General features: G+C 44.3%; 1 protein-coding gene across 2 annotated transcripts in view; it reads right to left on the bottom strand.

Annotated features, from left to right (window-relative positions):
* Window positions 1-4,792: 4,792 nt before the first annotated feature.
* The window catches only part of LOC311134556 (calcium-independent phospholipase A2-gamma-like), a 35,276-nt gene continuing 22,525 nt past the window's right edge, over window positions 4,793-17,543 (bottom strand). For both annotated transcript variants that reach the window (XM_084168260.1, XM_084168261.1), the window contains 2 exons: window positions 11,015-11,210; window positions 4,793-8,153 (listed from right to left, as the gene is read on the bottom strand). In XM_084168260.1, the coding sequence (XP_084024386.1) occupies window positions 7,876-8,153; window positions 11,015-11,210 (474 nt within the window). In that variant the 3' untranslated portion in view covers window positions 4,793-7,875. The remainder of the gene's footprint in view (window positions 8,154-11,014; window positions 11,211-17,543) is intronic.

Here is a 17,543-nt window from a genome sequence, read left to right as displayed (position 1 = left end):
ATTGCCAAGCAGCTTGGTGAGAAGGTGACAACAGTTGGTGCGATTATTCGCAAATGGAAGAAACACAAAATAACTGTCAATCTCCCTCGGCGTGGGGCTCCATGCAAGATCTCACCTCGTGGAGTTGCAATGATCATGAGAACGGTGAAGAATGAGCCCAGAACTACACGGGAGGATCTTGTCGATGATCTCAAGGCAGCTGGGACCATAGTCACCAAGAAAACAATTGGTAACACACTACGCTGTGAAGGACTGAAATCCTTCAGCGCCCGCAAGGTCCCCCTGCTCAAGAAAGCACATATACATGCCCGTCTGAAGTTTGCCAATGAACATCTGAATGATTCAGAGGAGAACTGAGTGAAAGTGTTGTGGTCAGATGAGACCAAAATCGAGCTCTTTGGCATCAACTCAACTCGCCATGTTTGGAGGAGGAGGAATGCTGCCTATGACCCCAAGAACACCATCCCCACCGTCAAACATGGAGGTGGAAACATTATGCTTTGGGGGTGTTTTTCTGCTAAGGGGACAGAACAACTTCACTGCATCAAAGGGACGATGGACGGGGCCATGTACCGTCAAATATTGGGTGAGAACCTCCTTCCCTCAGCCAGGGCATTGAAAATGGATCATGGATGGGTATTCCAGCATGACAAATGACCCAAAACACACGGCCAAGGCAACAAAGGAGTGGCTCAAGAAGAAGCACATTAAGGTCCTGGAGTGGCCTAGCCAGTCTCCAGACCTTAATCCCATAGAAAATCTGTGGAAGGAGCTGAAGGTTCGAGTTGCCAAACGTCAGCATCGAAACCTTAATGACTTGGAGAAGATCTGCAAAGAGGAGTGGGACAAAATCCCTCCTGAGATGTGTGCAAACCTGGTGGCCAACTACAAGAAACGTCTGACCTCTGTGATTGCCGACAAGGGTTTTGCCACCAAGTACTAAGTCATGTTTTGCAGAGGGGTCAAATACTTATTTCCCTCATTAAAATGCAAATCAATTTATAACATTTTTGACATGCGTTTTTCTGGATTTATTTGTTGTTATTCTGACTCTCACTGTTCAAATACACCTACCATTAAAATGATAGACTGATCATGTCTTTGTCAGTGGGCAAACGTACGAAATCAGCAGGGGATCAAATACTTTTTTCCCCTCACTGTAGGAGCATGAATATATACACTCAGTCTGAATCCTCCATAAGCTCAGTGGAAGCCCAGTAAATTGAACAACCAGGGTTAAAGTGTAGGCATCAGCATATATTTACATTGCAGTGAGAAAACATTAGGAACACCTGCTCTTTCCGTGACAGACTGACCAAGTGAAAGCTATGATCCCTTATTCATGTCACTTGTTAAATCCACTTCAATCCGTGTAGATGATGGTGAGGAGATAAGTAAAATAAGGATTTTTAAGGCTGGAGACAAATGAGTTTAAGTGTGTCAAGAACTGCAACGCTGCTGGATTTTTCACGCTCAACAGTTTCCCGTGTGTATCAAGAATGGTCCACCAACCCAAAGGACATCCAGCCAACTTGACACAACTGTGGGGAGCATTGGAGTCAACATGGGCCGGCATCCCTGTGGAATACTTTCGACACCTTGTAGAGTCCAAGCCCAGACGAGTTGAGGCTGTTCTGAGAGCAAAAGGAGGCGCCACTCAATAGTAGGACGGTGTTCCTAATGTTTTGTACACTCAGTGCCGTCAGAAAGTATTCAGACCCCTTGACTTTTTCCACATTTTGTTAGGTTACAGCCTTATTCTAAAATAGATTAAATTGTTTTTTCCCCTCATCAATACCCCATAAAAACAGGTTCAGAAATTTTTATATGAAATAAAAACGGAAATATCACATTTACAGAAGTATTCAGACCCTGTACTCAGTACTTTGTTGAAGCACCTTTGGCAGCGATTACAGCCTTGAGTCTTCTTGGGTATGACGCTACAAGCTCGACACAACTGTATTTGGGGAGTTTCTCCCATTCTTCTCTGCAGATCATCTCAAGCTCTGTCAGGTTGGATGGGGAGCGTTGCTGCACAGCTATTTTCAGGTTTCTCCAGAGATGTTCGATCGGGTTCAGGTCCAGGCTCTGGCTGGGCCACTCAAGGACATTCAGAGACTTGTCCCGAAGCCACTCCTGCATTGTCTTGGCTGTGTGCTTAGGGTCGTTGTCCTGTTGGAAGGTGAACTTTCGCCCCAGTCGGAGGTCCTGAGCAGGTTTTCATCAAGGATCTCTCTGTACTTTGCTCCGTTCATCTTTGCCTCGATCCTGACTAGTCTCCCAGTCCCTGCCGCTGAAAAACATCCCCACAGCATGATGCTGCCACCACCATGCTTCACCATAGGGATGGTGCCAGGTTTCCTCCAGACGTGACGCTTGGCATTCAGGCCATGATTGCTCAATTTGGCTGGGTGGCCAGCTCTAGGAAGAGTCTTGGTGGTTCCAAACTGCTTCCATTTAAGAATGATGGAGACAACTGTGTTCTTGGGGACCTTCAATGCTGCAGAAATGTTTTGGTACCCGTCCCCAGATCTGTGCCTCGACACAATCCTGTCTCGGAGCTCTACGGACAATTCCTCCGACCTCATGGCTTGGTTTTTGCTCTGACATGCACTGTCAACTGTGGGGCGTTATATAGACAGGTGTGTGCCTTTCCAAATCATGTCCAATCAATTGAATTTATCACAGGTGGACTCCAATCAATTTGTAGAAACATCCTCAAGGATGATCAATGGAAACAGGATGCACCTGAGCTCAATTTCAAGTCTCATAGCAAAGGGTCTGAATACTTATATATCGGTTTTCTATTTTTAATAAATGTGCAAAAATACCTAAAAACCTGTTTTCTCTTTGTCATTATGGGGTATTGTGTGTAGATTGCTGAGGAATTGTTTTTATTTAATAAGGCTGCAACGTAACAATATGTGGAAAAAGTAAAGGGGTCTGAATACTTTCCGAAGGCACTGTATATAAGTGGTGCCTTGTGCATGTGCTGTATCACCCATGAAAAAACGTGATTTATAAAATGTACAAGAAAACATCAAGGACGTATCCTTCATTCTTTATGAACAATGAACAAGTTGTCTGTAAATAGAAAAAAACTGCAGTACTCAGATAATCATATACAGTGAGGGAAAAAAGTATTTGATCCCCTGCTGATTTTGTACGTTTGCCCACTGACAAAGACATGATCAGTCTATCATTTTAATGGTAGGTGTATTTGAACAGTGAGAGTCAGAATAACAACAAATAAATCCAGAAAAACGCATGTCAAAAATGTTATAAAATTGATTTGCATTTTATTGAGGGAAATAAGTATTTGACCCCTCTGCAAAACATGACTTAGTACTTGGTGGCAAAACCCTTGTTGGCAATCACAGAGGTCAGACGTTTCTTGTAGTTGGCCACCAGGTTTGCACACATCTCAGGAGGGATTTTGTCCCACTCCTCTTTGCAGATCTTCTCCAAGTCATTAAGGTTTCGATGCTGACGTTTGGCAACTCGAACCTTCAGCTCCTTCCACAGATTTTCTATGGGATTAAGGTCTGGAGACTGGCTAGGCCACTCCAGGACCTTAATGTGCTTCTTCTTGAGCCACTCCTTTGTTGCCTTGGCCGTGTGTTTTGGGTCATTTGTCATGCTGGAATACCCATCCATGACCCATTTTCAATGCCCTGGCTGAGGGAAGGAGGTTCTCACCCAAGATTTGACGGTACATGGCCCCGTCCATCGTCCCTTTGATGCGGTGAAGTTGTTCTGTCCCCTTAGCAGAAAAACACCCCCAAAGCATAATGTTTCCACCTCCATGTTTGACGGTGGGGATGGTGTTCTTGGGGTCATAGGCAGCATTCCTCCTCCTCCAAACACGGCGAGTTGAGTTGATGCCAAAGAGCTCGATTTTGGTCTCATCTGACCACAACACTTTCACCCAGTTCTCCTCTGAATCATTCAGCTGTTCCTCTGAATCATTCAGATGTTCATTGGCAAACTTCAGACGGGCATGTATATGTGCTTTCTTGAGCAGGGGGACCTTGCGGGCACTGCAGGATTTCAGTCCTTCACGGCGTAGTGTGTTACCAATTGTTTTCTTGGTGACTATGGTCCCAGCTGCCTTGAGATCATTGACAAGATCCTCCCGTGTAGTTCTGGGCTGATTCCTCACCGTTCTCATGATCATTGCAACTCCACAAGGTGAGATCTTGCATGGAGCCCCAGGCCAAGGGAGATTGACAGTTATTTTGTGTTTCTTCCATTTGCGAATAATCGCACCAACTGTTGTCACCTTCTCACCAAGCTACTTGGCGACAGTTTTGTAGCCCATTCCAGCCTTGTGTAGGTCTACAATCTTGTCCCTGACATCCTTGGAGAGCTCTTTGGTCTTGGCCATGGTGGAGAGTTTGGAATTTGATTGATTGATTGCTTCTGTGGACAGGTGTCTTTTATACAGGTAACAGCTGAGATTAGGAGCACTCCCTTTAAGAGTGTGCTCCTAATCTCAGCTCGTTACCTGTATAAAAGTCACCTGGGAGCCAGAAATCTTTCTGATTGAGGGGGGGTCAAATACTTATTTCCCTCATTAAAATGCAAATCAATTTATAACATTTTTGACATGCGTTTTTCTGGATTTTTTAGTTGTTATTCTGTCTCTCACTGTTCAAATAAACCTTCCATTAAAATTATAGACTGATCATTTCTTTGTCAGTGGGTAAACGTACAACATCAGCAGGGGATCAAATACTTTTTTCCCCTCACTGTAATCTCCATAATAACGAGGCAAGAAGTACCAGAGTGCTTCAGTGATGCATTTTAATTACACAATATACATGCTCACACACACACACACACACACACACACAGTCCTTACAATCAGATCAATAGGAGAATGGTAGAATTAAAGTCAATATCTATGTCCATCTTGCCTTCGGTCCCTCAGGAGTGATGAAGACATTATCATCATCATCCTGACTACACAGTCAGCAACCTGGGATCCTATTTATCACGTCTCAGTAGTATAGACTACTGATCTAGGATCAGCTTTGCCTTTTTGATCATAATTAATTAGATTATATGGATAGAGAGGACTTCAGCACTCCCACTCTGAGATGCTTGATGAATACGGACAGTTGAAATTAGTCTACGCTGTGTAAGATCTTTAAGCTATGTCATCATCATTCGCCAGCCACATCACTAATGTAACAGTGGCTGAGCAACAGTAACAGTGCAGTAAGCAGCAGCCTATAATCGAACACAGTCCCTCTGCTACACCAGCATGATTCAAACTAGCAGTATAACGCCACAACATGGCAGAGGATAGCATAACACAGGGCAAACAGCCACAACATGGCAGAGGGTTGCATAACACAGGGAAAACAGCCACAACATGGCAGAGGATAGCATAACACAGGGCAAACAGCCACAACATGGCAGAGGGTTGCATAACACAGGGAAAACAGCCACAACATGGCAGAGGATAGCATAACACAGGGAAAACAGCCACAACATGGCAGAGGGTTGCATAACACAGGGAAAACAGCCACAACATGGCAGAGGATAGCATAACACAGGGAAAACAGCCACAACATGGCAGAGGGTTGCATAACACAGGGAAAACAGCCACAACATGGCAGAGGATAGCATAACACAGGGAAAACAGCCACAACATGGCAGAGGATAGCATAACACAGGGCAAACAGCCACAACATGGCAGAGGGTTGCATAACACAGGGAAAACAGCCACAACATGGCAGAGGATAGCATAACACAGGGCAAACAGCCACAACATGGCAGAGGGTTGCATAACACAGGGAAAACAGCCACAACATGGCAGAGGATAGCATAACACAGGGAAAACAGCCACAACATGGCAGAGGATAGCATAACACAGGGAAAACAGCCACAACATGGCAGAGGATAGCATAACACAGGGCAAACAGCCACAACATGGCAGAGGATAGCATACACAGGGAAAACAGCACTTCAGGGTTACTAGGATGGAGATAAGAGAGACATTGGAAAACATACCTGGGTTTAAATACTATTGGAAATCTTTCAAATACTTTGAGCATTTGCTTTAGCCTGCCTGGAGTGCGGGTGGGCAGAGTTTGCCATTTTGGGACTATTCTATTGGTTTCATTGTGCCAGGCAAGCTGAATCAAGCACGTCTTAAAGATGCGTTATAAAAGGTTTTGTATAATTTCAGCCAGCAGTTTTGAAAGTAGCGCTCACGAGAAAACGGGTCCCCGAAATGTATGCACAATTGTGTACATCATCCATTTCGTATGATATGTAACAGACTTCCAATTCTTAAAATATGTCCCGAATTAGTAAGTGTTTAAGATCCCGTTAAATCTAAGTGTATTAAATTATTTTAAATAGTACTTGAGCCCAGGTCTGGAAACGGCAGATTGGAGATGGTGAAAGAGCTTATAACATGTTATTAGTGGATCCATAACATCAACATCGCTCACGCAAATAAATTATCGAAGCATTTAAATTACTGAGCAAAAATAAAATAAAACAGCATGGATTCAATTCTAAATGCAGCGTTGAAAGACTTCATTCAGGAGCGTTTTACATCTTAATGCATTTCAAACTATATCTACAATTTCAAAATAGTAATACACATAGTCAAGTCATTGTTCTATAACACTTAAAATCTTAATTTTATATAATATAATTCTTAAAATCACACAGAGTGAACATTTAGCAGCTTATAGGCTACATAAATTATACATCCTGATTAGAACTCTACTCTGTGATTTAAAGCAGCTGTATGTGCGAGCTAGCCAGGTCAGTGGCTAAATACAATTTTTAATAAAATGATTTATACAGCACATGTCCAGAAGTTGCACCCTCATGTATGTACCAATATCAGCATCAACAATAAAACAATCAAATGAAGGACCACTAGCTGCATTGGTGTTAAAAAGTGCAAGAAACAGAAATGTCAAATGACCAGCCATTATTCTTTCTCTGAGGCGTACGTTCAAGTAAAACCTTGATATCCAACCGTTGGACATGACAAGATAGTGATTTCCCCCCCCCAACATTTTTACGTTTGTTTACGGTCCTTAAAATGAAGTTATTGATTAACTTGAACCCAATCTGCCACCAAAGTAAAAACAACAAACTGAAAACTATTTAAATCCAAAATGTATCCCAGATATTCTCATATAAATGAATAGTGTCAGGATATACTGGCTGTGATAGCACCCTATTCCCTATATAGTGCACTACTTTTGACCAGAGTCCTATGGGGAGTAGTGCACTACATAGATATCTTAGCGGGGTATTGGTAAGTTATCTACTCTGGCTTACAGAGTATCATAATAAGCAAAATGATGTCGGTGATGTTGACAGACGGTACCGCGCTTCACCATTCAGACAGCTCTCTCGCTCTCTACAGAACACCTGTCATTTCTTCCAATAAAACAAAGAGTCCGTCCTCCCAAGTCAAGTGCTGCCAGAAGGCAGCATCCAGGTACACAGTCACTGTCAAGTGGGTGCAGTATAAAAACAGCAATGCTGCTGACAAGTCTATGGGCTGGAGTGAGTAGGAGGGCAGTGTTGAGGGTAAGTTACAGTATATTATATAATACATTATACTTTTATCCAAAGCTACTTCCATAACAGTAGACGGAGTGCATACATGCATATATAGTGTGTTTCCGATGTGATCCCTGCAGGAATTATAACTCCACACGACAGTAAACGTATTCTACCGATCTAAAATACACTGACTATAACCACAGTGGCTAATGTATGCATTCTATACATTCTATTGTTCTATGTATGTATTCAGTGTTAGGAGAGTCCAGATTTAGTTGAAGGTAGTTTCATGATGTGTGGTGGTGGTGGAGCCTGGGACCTACTCCCCTACAGCTTGGAGTTGAAGATGGGAATACCATCGTACATGTCATGTTTGAGCTTGGCCCACTCTGCCAGCCTCTGGACGGCAGTCTTGTCCCTGGTGAGTATTCGGGCAGCTTTCTGCAGCTTCTCCTGGTTCCTGTCCAGGTAGCGGAGCCCCTCGGCCTGCAGCAGGTTCAGCTTCTCACCACGGCTCTCGTCCAGGGCAATGTCCTCGTTCATATAGGGGTTGAAGCGGAAGTACGAGTCAGGGGGAAGGAGGGCATCCAGCATGATGTGGACTTCTGATTGGGAGAATACGGAGGGGGTGGGAAGGTTACACAAAAACAGGAAAACACTAACAGGTCAAAATGTCACAAATACATCAACTTTGAATAACTATTTCTAAATAATAAAAAAGTCAAATATATGCCAAATATCTTACAAATCCCAAAAACGTTAAGATAAATTGTGGGCCACAATGGAATATCCCAAGACACACACAGAAATAAACACATAACAGTAAACGTGTGTAAACAGTCTGAAGTTTGAGAGAGAGTCATGAGGGCAAGCTAGTCAGAACCATTCTGGAAGCAATATGACAGGACTGCATGCTTTCAGATGGACTAACATTTAGGAGTGGGAATGTTTGAGCTCACACACACACACACACACACACACACCTGTGTCTAGAGGTAGAAACAATAGGAAATTGCAGCTGACATAGTCTAGATGTGCCTGAAGGGGCTTGTTCAATAGGAAACAGCAGCTGACATAGTCTAGATGTGCCTGAAGGGGCTTGTTCAATAGGAAACAGCAGCTGACATAGTCTAGATGTGCCTGAAGGGGCTTGTTCAATAGGAAACAGCAGCTGACAGTCTAGATGTGCCTGAAGGGGCTTGTTCAACAGGAAACAGCAGCTGACATAGTCTAGATGTGCCTGAAGGGGCTTGTTCAACAGGAAACAGCAGCTGACATAGTCTAGATGTGCCTGAAGGGGCTTGTTCAACAGGAAACAGCAGCTGACATAGTCTAGATGTGCCTGAAGGGGCTTGTTCAACAAGTGTCAACGTTCTCAGAGAAATGGGAGTGAGGTTGAGGTTGGTGTTGGTTCAGGAGCTAAAACACTGCTTCTATTATAACTACAACACTATCGTCAAACTACACACCTGGAGACTAATTATCACTATATCTAACGATCACATCAATCCTCACTACTTTTCTCAGTAAGAACCCATCAAGTCAGTGGTTTTAGTTCAAACAATCCTGAAGCAGTTCACACTACAGCAGCTGTTATGTTCCCACGGAGACGTGAGTGAGGTGAGTCTCAGTTCAGGAGATAAGACATGTTCCATTATAGTACATAATAACTGAATGATTGAGTGAGTTTGACTCTTTTCAACACACCGTTCAGATGACATATCTGGAGGCCGTGTGTGGTGGATTCTGGTTCCCAACCAATGCTCTATATAATATCATTATCAACACAAGCTCGCTCAGATGATGGAAGAGGGACTGCTTTTTAGTGTTACATTTTTCACTGATCTCATTATAAAAACACACTCCACCCTAGAGATATAGATCATTACATTTTAGTCATTTAGGAGACGCTCTTATCCAGAGCGACTTACAGTTAGTGCATACATTATTTTATCGAACCCACAACCCTGGGGTTGCAAACGCCATGCTCTACCAACTGAGCTACATCCCCTGCCGGCCATTCCCTCCCCTACCCTAGACGATGCTGGGCCAATTGTGCGCCGCCCCATGGGTCTCCCGGTCGCGGCCGGCTACGACAGAGCCTGGATTCGAACCAGGATCTCTAGTGGCACAGCTAGCACTGCAATGCCTTAGATCACTGCGCCACTCGGGAGATCATCTAAAACTGCATTCACTGTGACTCTGGCCGTCCTCTGTGTTGCAGCACTGTGACTCTGGCCGTCCTCTGTGTTGCAGCACTGTGACTCTGGCCGTCCTCTGTGTTGCAGCACTGTGACTCTGGCCGTCCTCTGTGTAGCAGCACTGTGACTCTGGCCTTCCTCTGTGTAGCAGCACTGTGACTCTGGCCGTCCTCTGTGTTGCAGCACTGTGACTCTGGCCGTCCTCTGTGTTGCAGCACTGTGACTCTGGCCGTCCTCTGTGTTGCAGCACTGTGACTCTGGCCGTCCTCTGTGTTGCAGCACTGTGACTGGCCGTCCTCTGTGTTGCAGCACTGAGACTCTGGCCGTCCTCTGTGTAGCAGCACTGTGACTCTGGCCGTCCTCTGTGTTGCAGCACTGTGACTCTGGCCGTCCTCTGTGTTGCAGCACTGAGACTCTGGCCGTCCTCTGTGTTGCAGCACTGTGACTGGCCGTCCTCTGTGTTGCAGCACTGTGACTGGCCGTCCTCTGTGTTGCAGCACTGTGACTGGCCGTCCTCTGTGTTGCAGCACTGTGACTGGCCGTCCTCTGTGTTGCAGCACTGTGACTGGCTGTCCTCTGTGTTGCAGCACTGTGACTGGCTGTCCTCTGTGTTGCAGCACTGTGACTCTGGCCGTCCTCTGTGTAGTATCAGTGGTGTAGTAGTAGTGACCCAGATGAGTGCTGCTGTGGCTCTCTGTGTGGTGCTCCTGTAGTTTAGGATGAATCTTCCCTGCTCTACACCCCTCTCCCCTCTCATCAGAGGGGTTATTTATAACCAGCAGATTATAACCCTCTTTCCTCTTCAAAAACACTCTCCCCCAGCACCACGGCACTCACTGCGACAACCTCACCCCTCTCAGCGTGTAAGACAGTGTGGCTTTCAGGCTGTGTTGGTGTGTATAGAGATGAGGTGTGTACAGAGATGAGGTGTGTACAGAGATGAGGTGTGTACAGAGATGAGGTGTGTACAGAGATGAGGTGTGTACAGAGATGAGGTGTGTACAGAGATGAGGTGTGTACAGAGATGAGGTGTGTACAGAGATGAGGTGTGTACAGGCTGTGTTGATCTGAAGTCATGCAGGGGCTGTGTAGGTATACCGATTCTACTCTAACCACAGACTGCATTCATTTCATCCTTACTGGGAACATGTGGTGAGAATCAGTGTTCATTCGAACATAGTTACACGGGTGGTGTATTGCTGAAGTGATGTGGAGATGTACTATAGGATTTATATCAAAGGGTACATGGACCCACCCAGACTTACCCTCTGTGTCGGTGGCAGAGCTGATGACGTTGGTTAGCTTGGTCTTGAGGCTGGTGTAGGTGGTGTTGTTCTTGCCAGCAGTCTCCACGCGGCCCGTACCCAGTGACACCACACACTGGACAGGCGTATTGGGCCACAGGCATTTGCACTCATGGATAGCCAACGCTGTGGGGTTGTTGATGAGGAGACCTCCGTCCTGGAGACAGAGGGTGAGGGAGGAAGAGAGGAAACAAACCATTACGATACTGCTATTGCTATGCCCATTTGATACACAGTATAGTATTGAAATGTTATGGCTCCAGTTATGTACCAGCATCCAGCACCATTTAGCATTTAATAGTTATTGACACATTGTACGTTCATTTCAAAGGATTTCCATGCTGCTGCAGTTTGGAAAGTAGGAAAGGCCAAACGTTAATACGTAAAATAATTTATGAATATCTGCGAAAAGGAAGGAAACAGAAGAAATCAATGGTGCAGTTGTAGTACAGCGGGTCGTTTTCACAGATACACGGTTCTTCTGTCTGACTGCCTTTGATATCGAACAGCCACCCAGGAGCAATTTGGTGTGGATCCATGGTCTACCCAGGGCAATGGGAGTACAAGTATGGAGTCTGAGGTGTGTGTTGAATATGCATGAGGCTGGGGGCGCTAGGGGGGCTGGGGGCCTTCGGGTTGGCTACAGGATCAAACACTGAGGGGCCAGTCCTCATTAGGAAGGCCAGGCTGGGGGGTGGGAGCTCTGGGGCCCGGAGTGTCTAGCTAGGAACTCTCTGGGGGAAGATTTTGTGGTGTGTGTGTGTGTGTGTGTGTGTGCGCGTCTATGTATGTATGTTTTGCTATGTGTGTGCGTGAGACAGCTGTATGTGTGAATGTATTATTGTTTGTGTGTGAAACACCTGTGTAGTGTGCTTGTATGTATGCATTTGTGTGAGAGTGTGTGGGAGGGGCAGTCAGACGTTCAGGGAGGGGGGGGCAGTCAGACCTTCAGGGAGGGGGGGCAGTCAGACCTTCAGGGAGGGGGGGGCCCCTCACCCACCCATCACTATATCCCTCCATACCACTTCAGCAGCGGTGCGGTATAGCATAATGAGAAAGAAGCTCCCTGTTCAAATCAATGTCAATGTCAGAGAGCACGGCATGATGGGGGATTTTAGGGAGGGATGCTGCAGGTCTGTTAATCATCCAGGGAGCTGTACTGAGAAATTGTGTCATTACCTCAAGGTTCCCAAGAAAGAAAGAAAGAGGGAATTAGATATGGGAGCATGATTAGGATCCTGGCGCAGAGCGAGCAAGAGAGAGAGAGAGCCCTGTAGGATGGAATAGACAGAGGCACATTGACAGTGTGGACTCCACAGATGTGAAATCTTTGGCTCTTAATATCACAGCCCTCTCAAATGGGAAGGAAAGTGGGAATGATATTGAGGGATCGCAGGACATGTCACAAAAGCTCAACTACCAAGGGGAAAAAATATTTAGCATAAGGGAATACACTGCATGGTCGAAGGGGCGTCACGCAACCCAAAAATCTGAGGCGGCCGGCCCCCCCGTCTGGAAGTTGGAGAATTTTGAATTTTTCAAACACCTGAAACAGCTTTTTCATGAAATCTAGAGCCATAATCATTATTCTTAATTAAATGTCAAAACAAATGTCAATTCTTCTGCATATCTAATCATACCTCTTACATTTTAGTCATTTAGCAGACGCTCTTATCCAGAGCGATTTACAGTTAGTGAGTGCATACATTTTTTTCATACTGGTCCCCCGTGGGAAACTCTTGAGCTGTCTGTCTCCTCCTGACTTGTGGTTCTTTTTTTACAGAAACAAAATATGCTTCTCTGCATCGCTGCTCAAACTTGGATGTTTCGGTTGTGTTTCAGATAATTTTGTGCCCAATAGAAATGAATTTGAGTTGCTTTTATTGTAAATAAGAATATAATAATTTCTAAACACTTCTACATTAATGTGGATGCTACCATGATTACGGATAGTCCTGAATGAATCGTGAATAATGATGAGTGAGAAAGTTAGATGCACAAATATCAATGATGCTGCCACCACCATACTTCACGGTAGGGATGGTGTTAGACAGGTGATGAGCTGTGCCTGGTTCTCTCCAGACATAGCACTTTGCATTCAGGCCATAGAGTTCCATTTTTATCTAATCAGACCACAGAATATTTTGCCTTATGATCTCAGAGTCTTTCACGTGCCTTCTTGCTAACTCCAGTCGTGCATGTGCCTTTTTCTCAGGAGTGGCTTCCATCTGGCCGCGCTCCCATAAAGCCCAGATTGGTCTAGTGCTGTAGAGACTCTGTAGTTCTGTTAGAGCTGTCATTGGGTTCTTGGTCACCTCCCTGACCAAGGTCCTTTTTGCTCGGTTGCTCAGTTTGGGCGGACAGTGTGGGTAGTTCCATATTTCTTCAATATTTTACATTTACATTTTAGTCATTTAGCAGACGGTCTTATCCAGAGCGACTTAGAGTTAGTGAGTGCATATATATATATATATATTTCTCATACTGGCCCCCCGTGGGAATCGAACCCACAACCCTGGCGTTGCAAGCGCCATGCTCTACCAACTGAGCTACACGGGGCTAAAATATCCCAGTGATGGAGACCACTGTACTTTTGGAAAAATTCAACACGCTAGAAATTGTTTTATACCCTTCCCCAGATATACAGTGAGGGAAAAAAGTATTTGATCCCCTGCTGATTTTGTACGTTTGCCACTGACAAAGAAGTGATCAGTCTATAATTTTAAATGGTAGGTTTATTTGAACAGTGAGCGACAGAATAACAACAACAAAAATCCAGAAAAACGCATGTCAAAAATGTTATAAATTGATTTGCATTTTAATGAGGGAAATAAGTATTTGACCCCCTCTCAATCAGAAAGAGTTCTGGCTCCCAGGTGTCTTTTATACAGGTAACGAGCTGAGATTAGGAGCACACTCTTAAAGGGAGTGCTCCTAATCTCAGCTTGTTACCTGTATAAAAGACACCTGTCCACAGAAACAATCAATCAGATTCCAAACTCTCCACCATGGCCAAGACCATAGAGCTCTCCAAGAATGTCAGGGACAAGATTGTAGACCTACACAAGGCTGGAATGGGCTACAAGACCATCGCCAAGCAGCTTGGTGAGAAGGTGACAACAGTTGGTGCGATTACTCGCAAATGGAAGAAACACAATAACTGTCAATCTCCCTCGGCCTGGGGCTCCATGCAAGATCTCACCTCGTGGAGTTGCAATGATCATGAGAACGGTGAGGAATCAGCCCAGAACTACACGGGAGGATCTTGTCAATGATATCAAGGCAGCTGGGACCATAGTCACCAAGAAAACAATTGGTAACACACTACGCCGTGAAGGACTGAAATCCTGCAGCGCCCGCAAGGTCCCCCTGCTCAAGAAATCACATATACATGCCCGTCTGAAGTTTGCCAATGAATATCTGAATGATTCAGAGGAGAACTGGGTGAAAGTGTTGTGGTCAGATGAGACCAAAATTGAGCTCTTTGGCATCAACTCAACTCGCCATGTTTGGAAGAGGAGGAATGCTGCCTATGACCCCAAGAACACCATCAAACATGGAGGTGGAAACATTATGCTTTGGGGGTGTTTTTCTGCTAAGGGGACAGGACAACTTCACCGCATCAAAGGGACGATGGACGGGGCCATGTACCGTCAAATCTTGTGTGAGAACCTCCTTCCCTCAGCCAGAGCATTGAAATGGGTCGTGGATGGGTATTCCAGCATGACAATGACCCAAAACACACGGCCAAGGCAACAAAGGAGTGGCTCAAGAAGAAGCACATTAAGGTCCTGGAGTGGCCTAGCCAGTCTCCAGACCTTAATCCCATAGAATATCTGTGGAGGGAGCTGAAGGTTCGAGTTGCCAAACGTCAGCCTCGAAACCTTAATGACTTGGAGAAGATCTGCAAAGAGGAGTGGGACAAAATCCCTCCTGAGATGTGTGCAAACCTGGTGGCCAACTACAAGAAACGTCTGACCTCTGTGATTGCCAACAAGGGTTTTGCCACCAAGTACTAAGTCATGTATTGCAGAGGGGTCAAATACTTATATCCCCCATTAAAATGCAAATCAACTTATAACATTTTTGACATGCGTTTTTCTGGATTTTTTTGTTGTTATTCTGTCTCTCACTGTTCAAATAAACCTACCATTAAAATTATAGACTGATCATTTCTTTGTCAGTGGGCAAACGTGCAAAATCAGCAGGGGATCAAATACTTTTTTCCCTCACTGTATGCCTCATCACAATTCTATCTCAGATCTACAGACAGTTCCTTGGACTTCATGGTATAGTTTTTTCTCTGACATGCACTGTCAACTGTGGGACCTTATACAGACAGGTGTGTTTCTTTCTAAAAATCGAGTCCAAAACAATTGACTTGACCACAGGAGAACTCCAATCAAGTCAGTGACATCTCAAGGATGATCTAAGAAAATTGGATGCACTGGAGCTCAATTTGGAGTGTCATGTGAATACTTATGTCATGAGATATTTCTCAAATTTTACATTTTTCAATAAATCTGCAAACATTTCTAAAAACATGTTTTCACTTTGTCAATATGGGGTCTTGTGTGTAGATGGGTGAGAAAAATATACAGTGGCAAGAAAACGTATGTGAACCCTTTGGAATTACCTGGATTTCTGCATAAATAGGTCATAGAATGTGATCTGATCTTCATCTAAGTCACAACAATAGACACACAGTCAGCTTAAACTAATAACAAACAATTATACGCTTTCATGTCTTTATTGAACACACTGTGTAAACATTCACAATGCAGGGTGGAAAAAGTATGTGAACCCTTGGATTTAATAACTGGTTGACCATCCTTTGGCAGCAATAACCTCTACGAAACGTTTTCTGTAGTTGCGGATCAGACCTGGGCAACAGTCAGGAGGAATTTTGGACCATTCCTCTTTACAAAACTGTTTCATTTCAACAATATTCTTGGGATGTATGGTGTGAACCGCTCTCTTGAAGTCTGACTGGGCCACTCCAGAAGGAATATTTTCTTCTGTTGAAGCCATTCTGTTGCTGATTTACTTCTGTGTTTTGAGTTGTTGTCCTGTTGCGTCACCCAACTTCTGTTGAGCTTCAATTGGCTGACAGCCTTACATTCTCCTTCAACATGTCTTGATAAACTTGGGAATTCATTTTTCCGTCGATGATAGCAAGCTGTCCAGGCCCTGAGGCAGCAAAGCAGCCCCAAACCATGATGCTCCCTCCACCATACCTTACATTTGGGATGAGGTTTTGATGTTGATGTGCTGTGCCTTTTTTTCTCCACACATAATGTTGCCTGTTCCTTCCAAACAACTCAACTTTGCTTTAGTTTGATCTGTCCACAGAATATTTTGCCAGTTGCACTGTGGAACATCCAGGTGCTCTTTTGCGAACTTCAGACGTGCAGCAATTGTTTTTTTGGACAGCAGTGGCTTCTTCCGTGGTGTCCTCCCATAAACACCATTCTTGTTTAGTGTTTTACATATCGTAGACTCGTCAACAGAGATGTTAGCATGTTCAAGAGATTTCTGTAAGTCTTTAGCTGACACTCTAGGATTCTTCTTAACCTCATTGAGGATTCTGCGCTGTGCTCATGCAGTAATCTTTGCAGCACGGCCATTCCTAAAGAGAGTAGCAACAGTGCTGAACTTTCTCAATTTATAGACAATATGTCTTACTGTGGACTGATGAACATCAATGCTTTTAGAGATACATTTGTAACCCTTTCCATCTTTATGAAGTCAACAATTCTTAATCTTAGGTCTTCTGAGATCTCTTTAGTTCGAGGCATGGGTCACATCAGGCAATGCTTCTTGTGAATAGCGAACTCACATTTTGTGAGTGTTTTTTTATAGGGCAGGGCAGCTCTAACCAACATCTCCAATCTCGTCTCATTGATTGGACTCCAGGTTAGCCGACTCCTGACTCCAATTAGCTTTTGGAGAACTCATTAGCCTAGGGGTTCACATACGTTTTCCAACCTACACTGTGAATGTTTAAATTATTTATTCAATATAGACAAGAAAAATATAATAATTTGTGTGTTATTTGTTTAAGCACACTGTGTGTGTCTATTGTTGTAACAGATGAAGATCAGATCACATTCTATGACCTATTTATGCAGAAATCCAGGTAATTCCAAAGGGTTCACATATGTTCTTGCCACTGTATATTTAATCCATTTTGAATTCAGGTTGTAACAGCATAATGTGGAATAAGTCAAGGGGTGAGAATACTTTCTGAAGGCACTGTAAGTCTCTTAACTACAGGAAGGCTCTCTGAAATGAATAAGTGCATTCCTATGGAGAAGATCAATTAAACTCAACCATTTTGTGAAAATATGGAAACCCTTCCTGGACTATATGAAAACACTTTCATTGGGGTTGGTGGATGTGGGCTTGTAGATCGGTGTGTTTGCGTGCGCACTGGATGTCCTTTTAATGGAGAATTAGTGGGAGGAAATCATGCTGTAGCCAAAAGCAC

This window comes from Coregonus lavaretus, assembly GCF_964263955.1.
Source record: "Coregonus lavaretus genome assembly, chromosome: 9".
Classification (NCBI taxonomy): domain Eukaryota; kingdom Metazoa; phylum Chordata; class Actinopteri; order Salmoniformes; family Salmonidae; genus Coregonus; species Coregonus lavaretus.
This window is presented reverse-complemented; position numbering and strand designations above follow the sequence as displayed.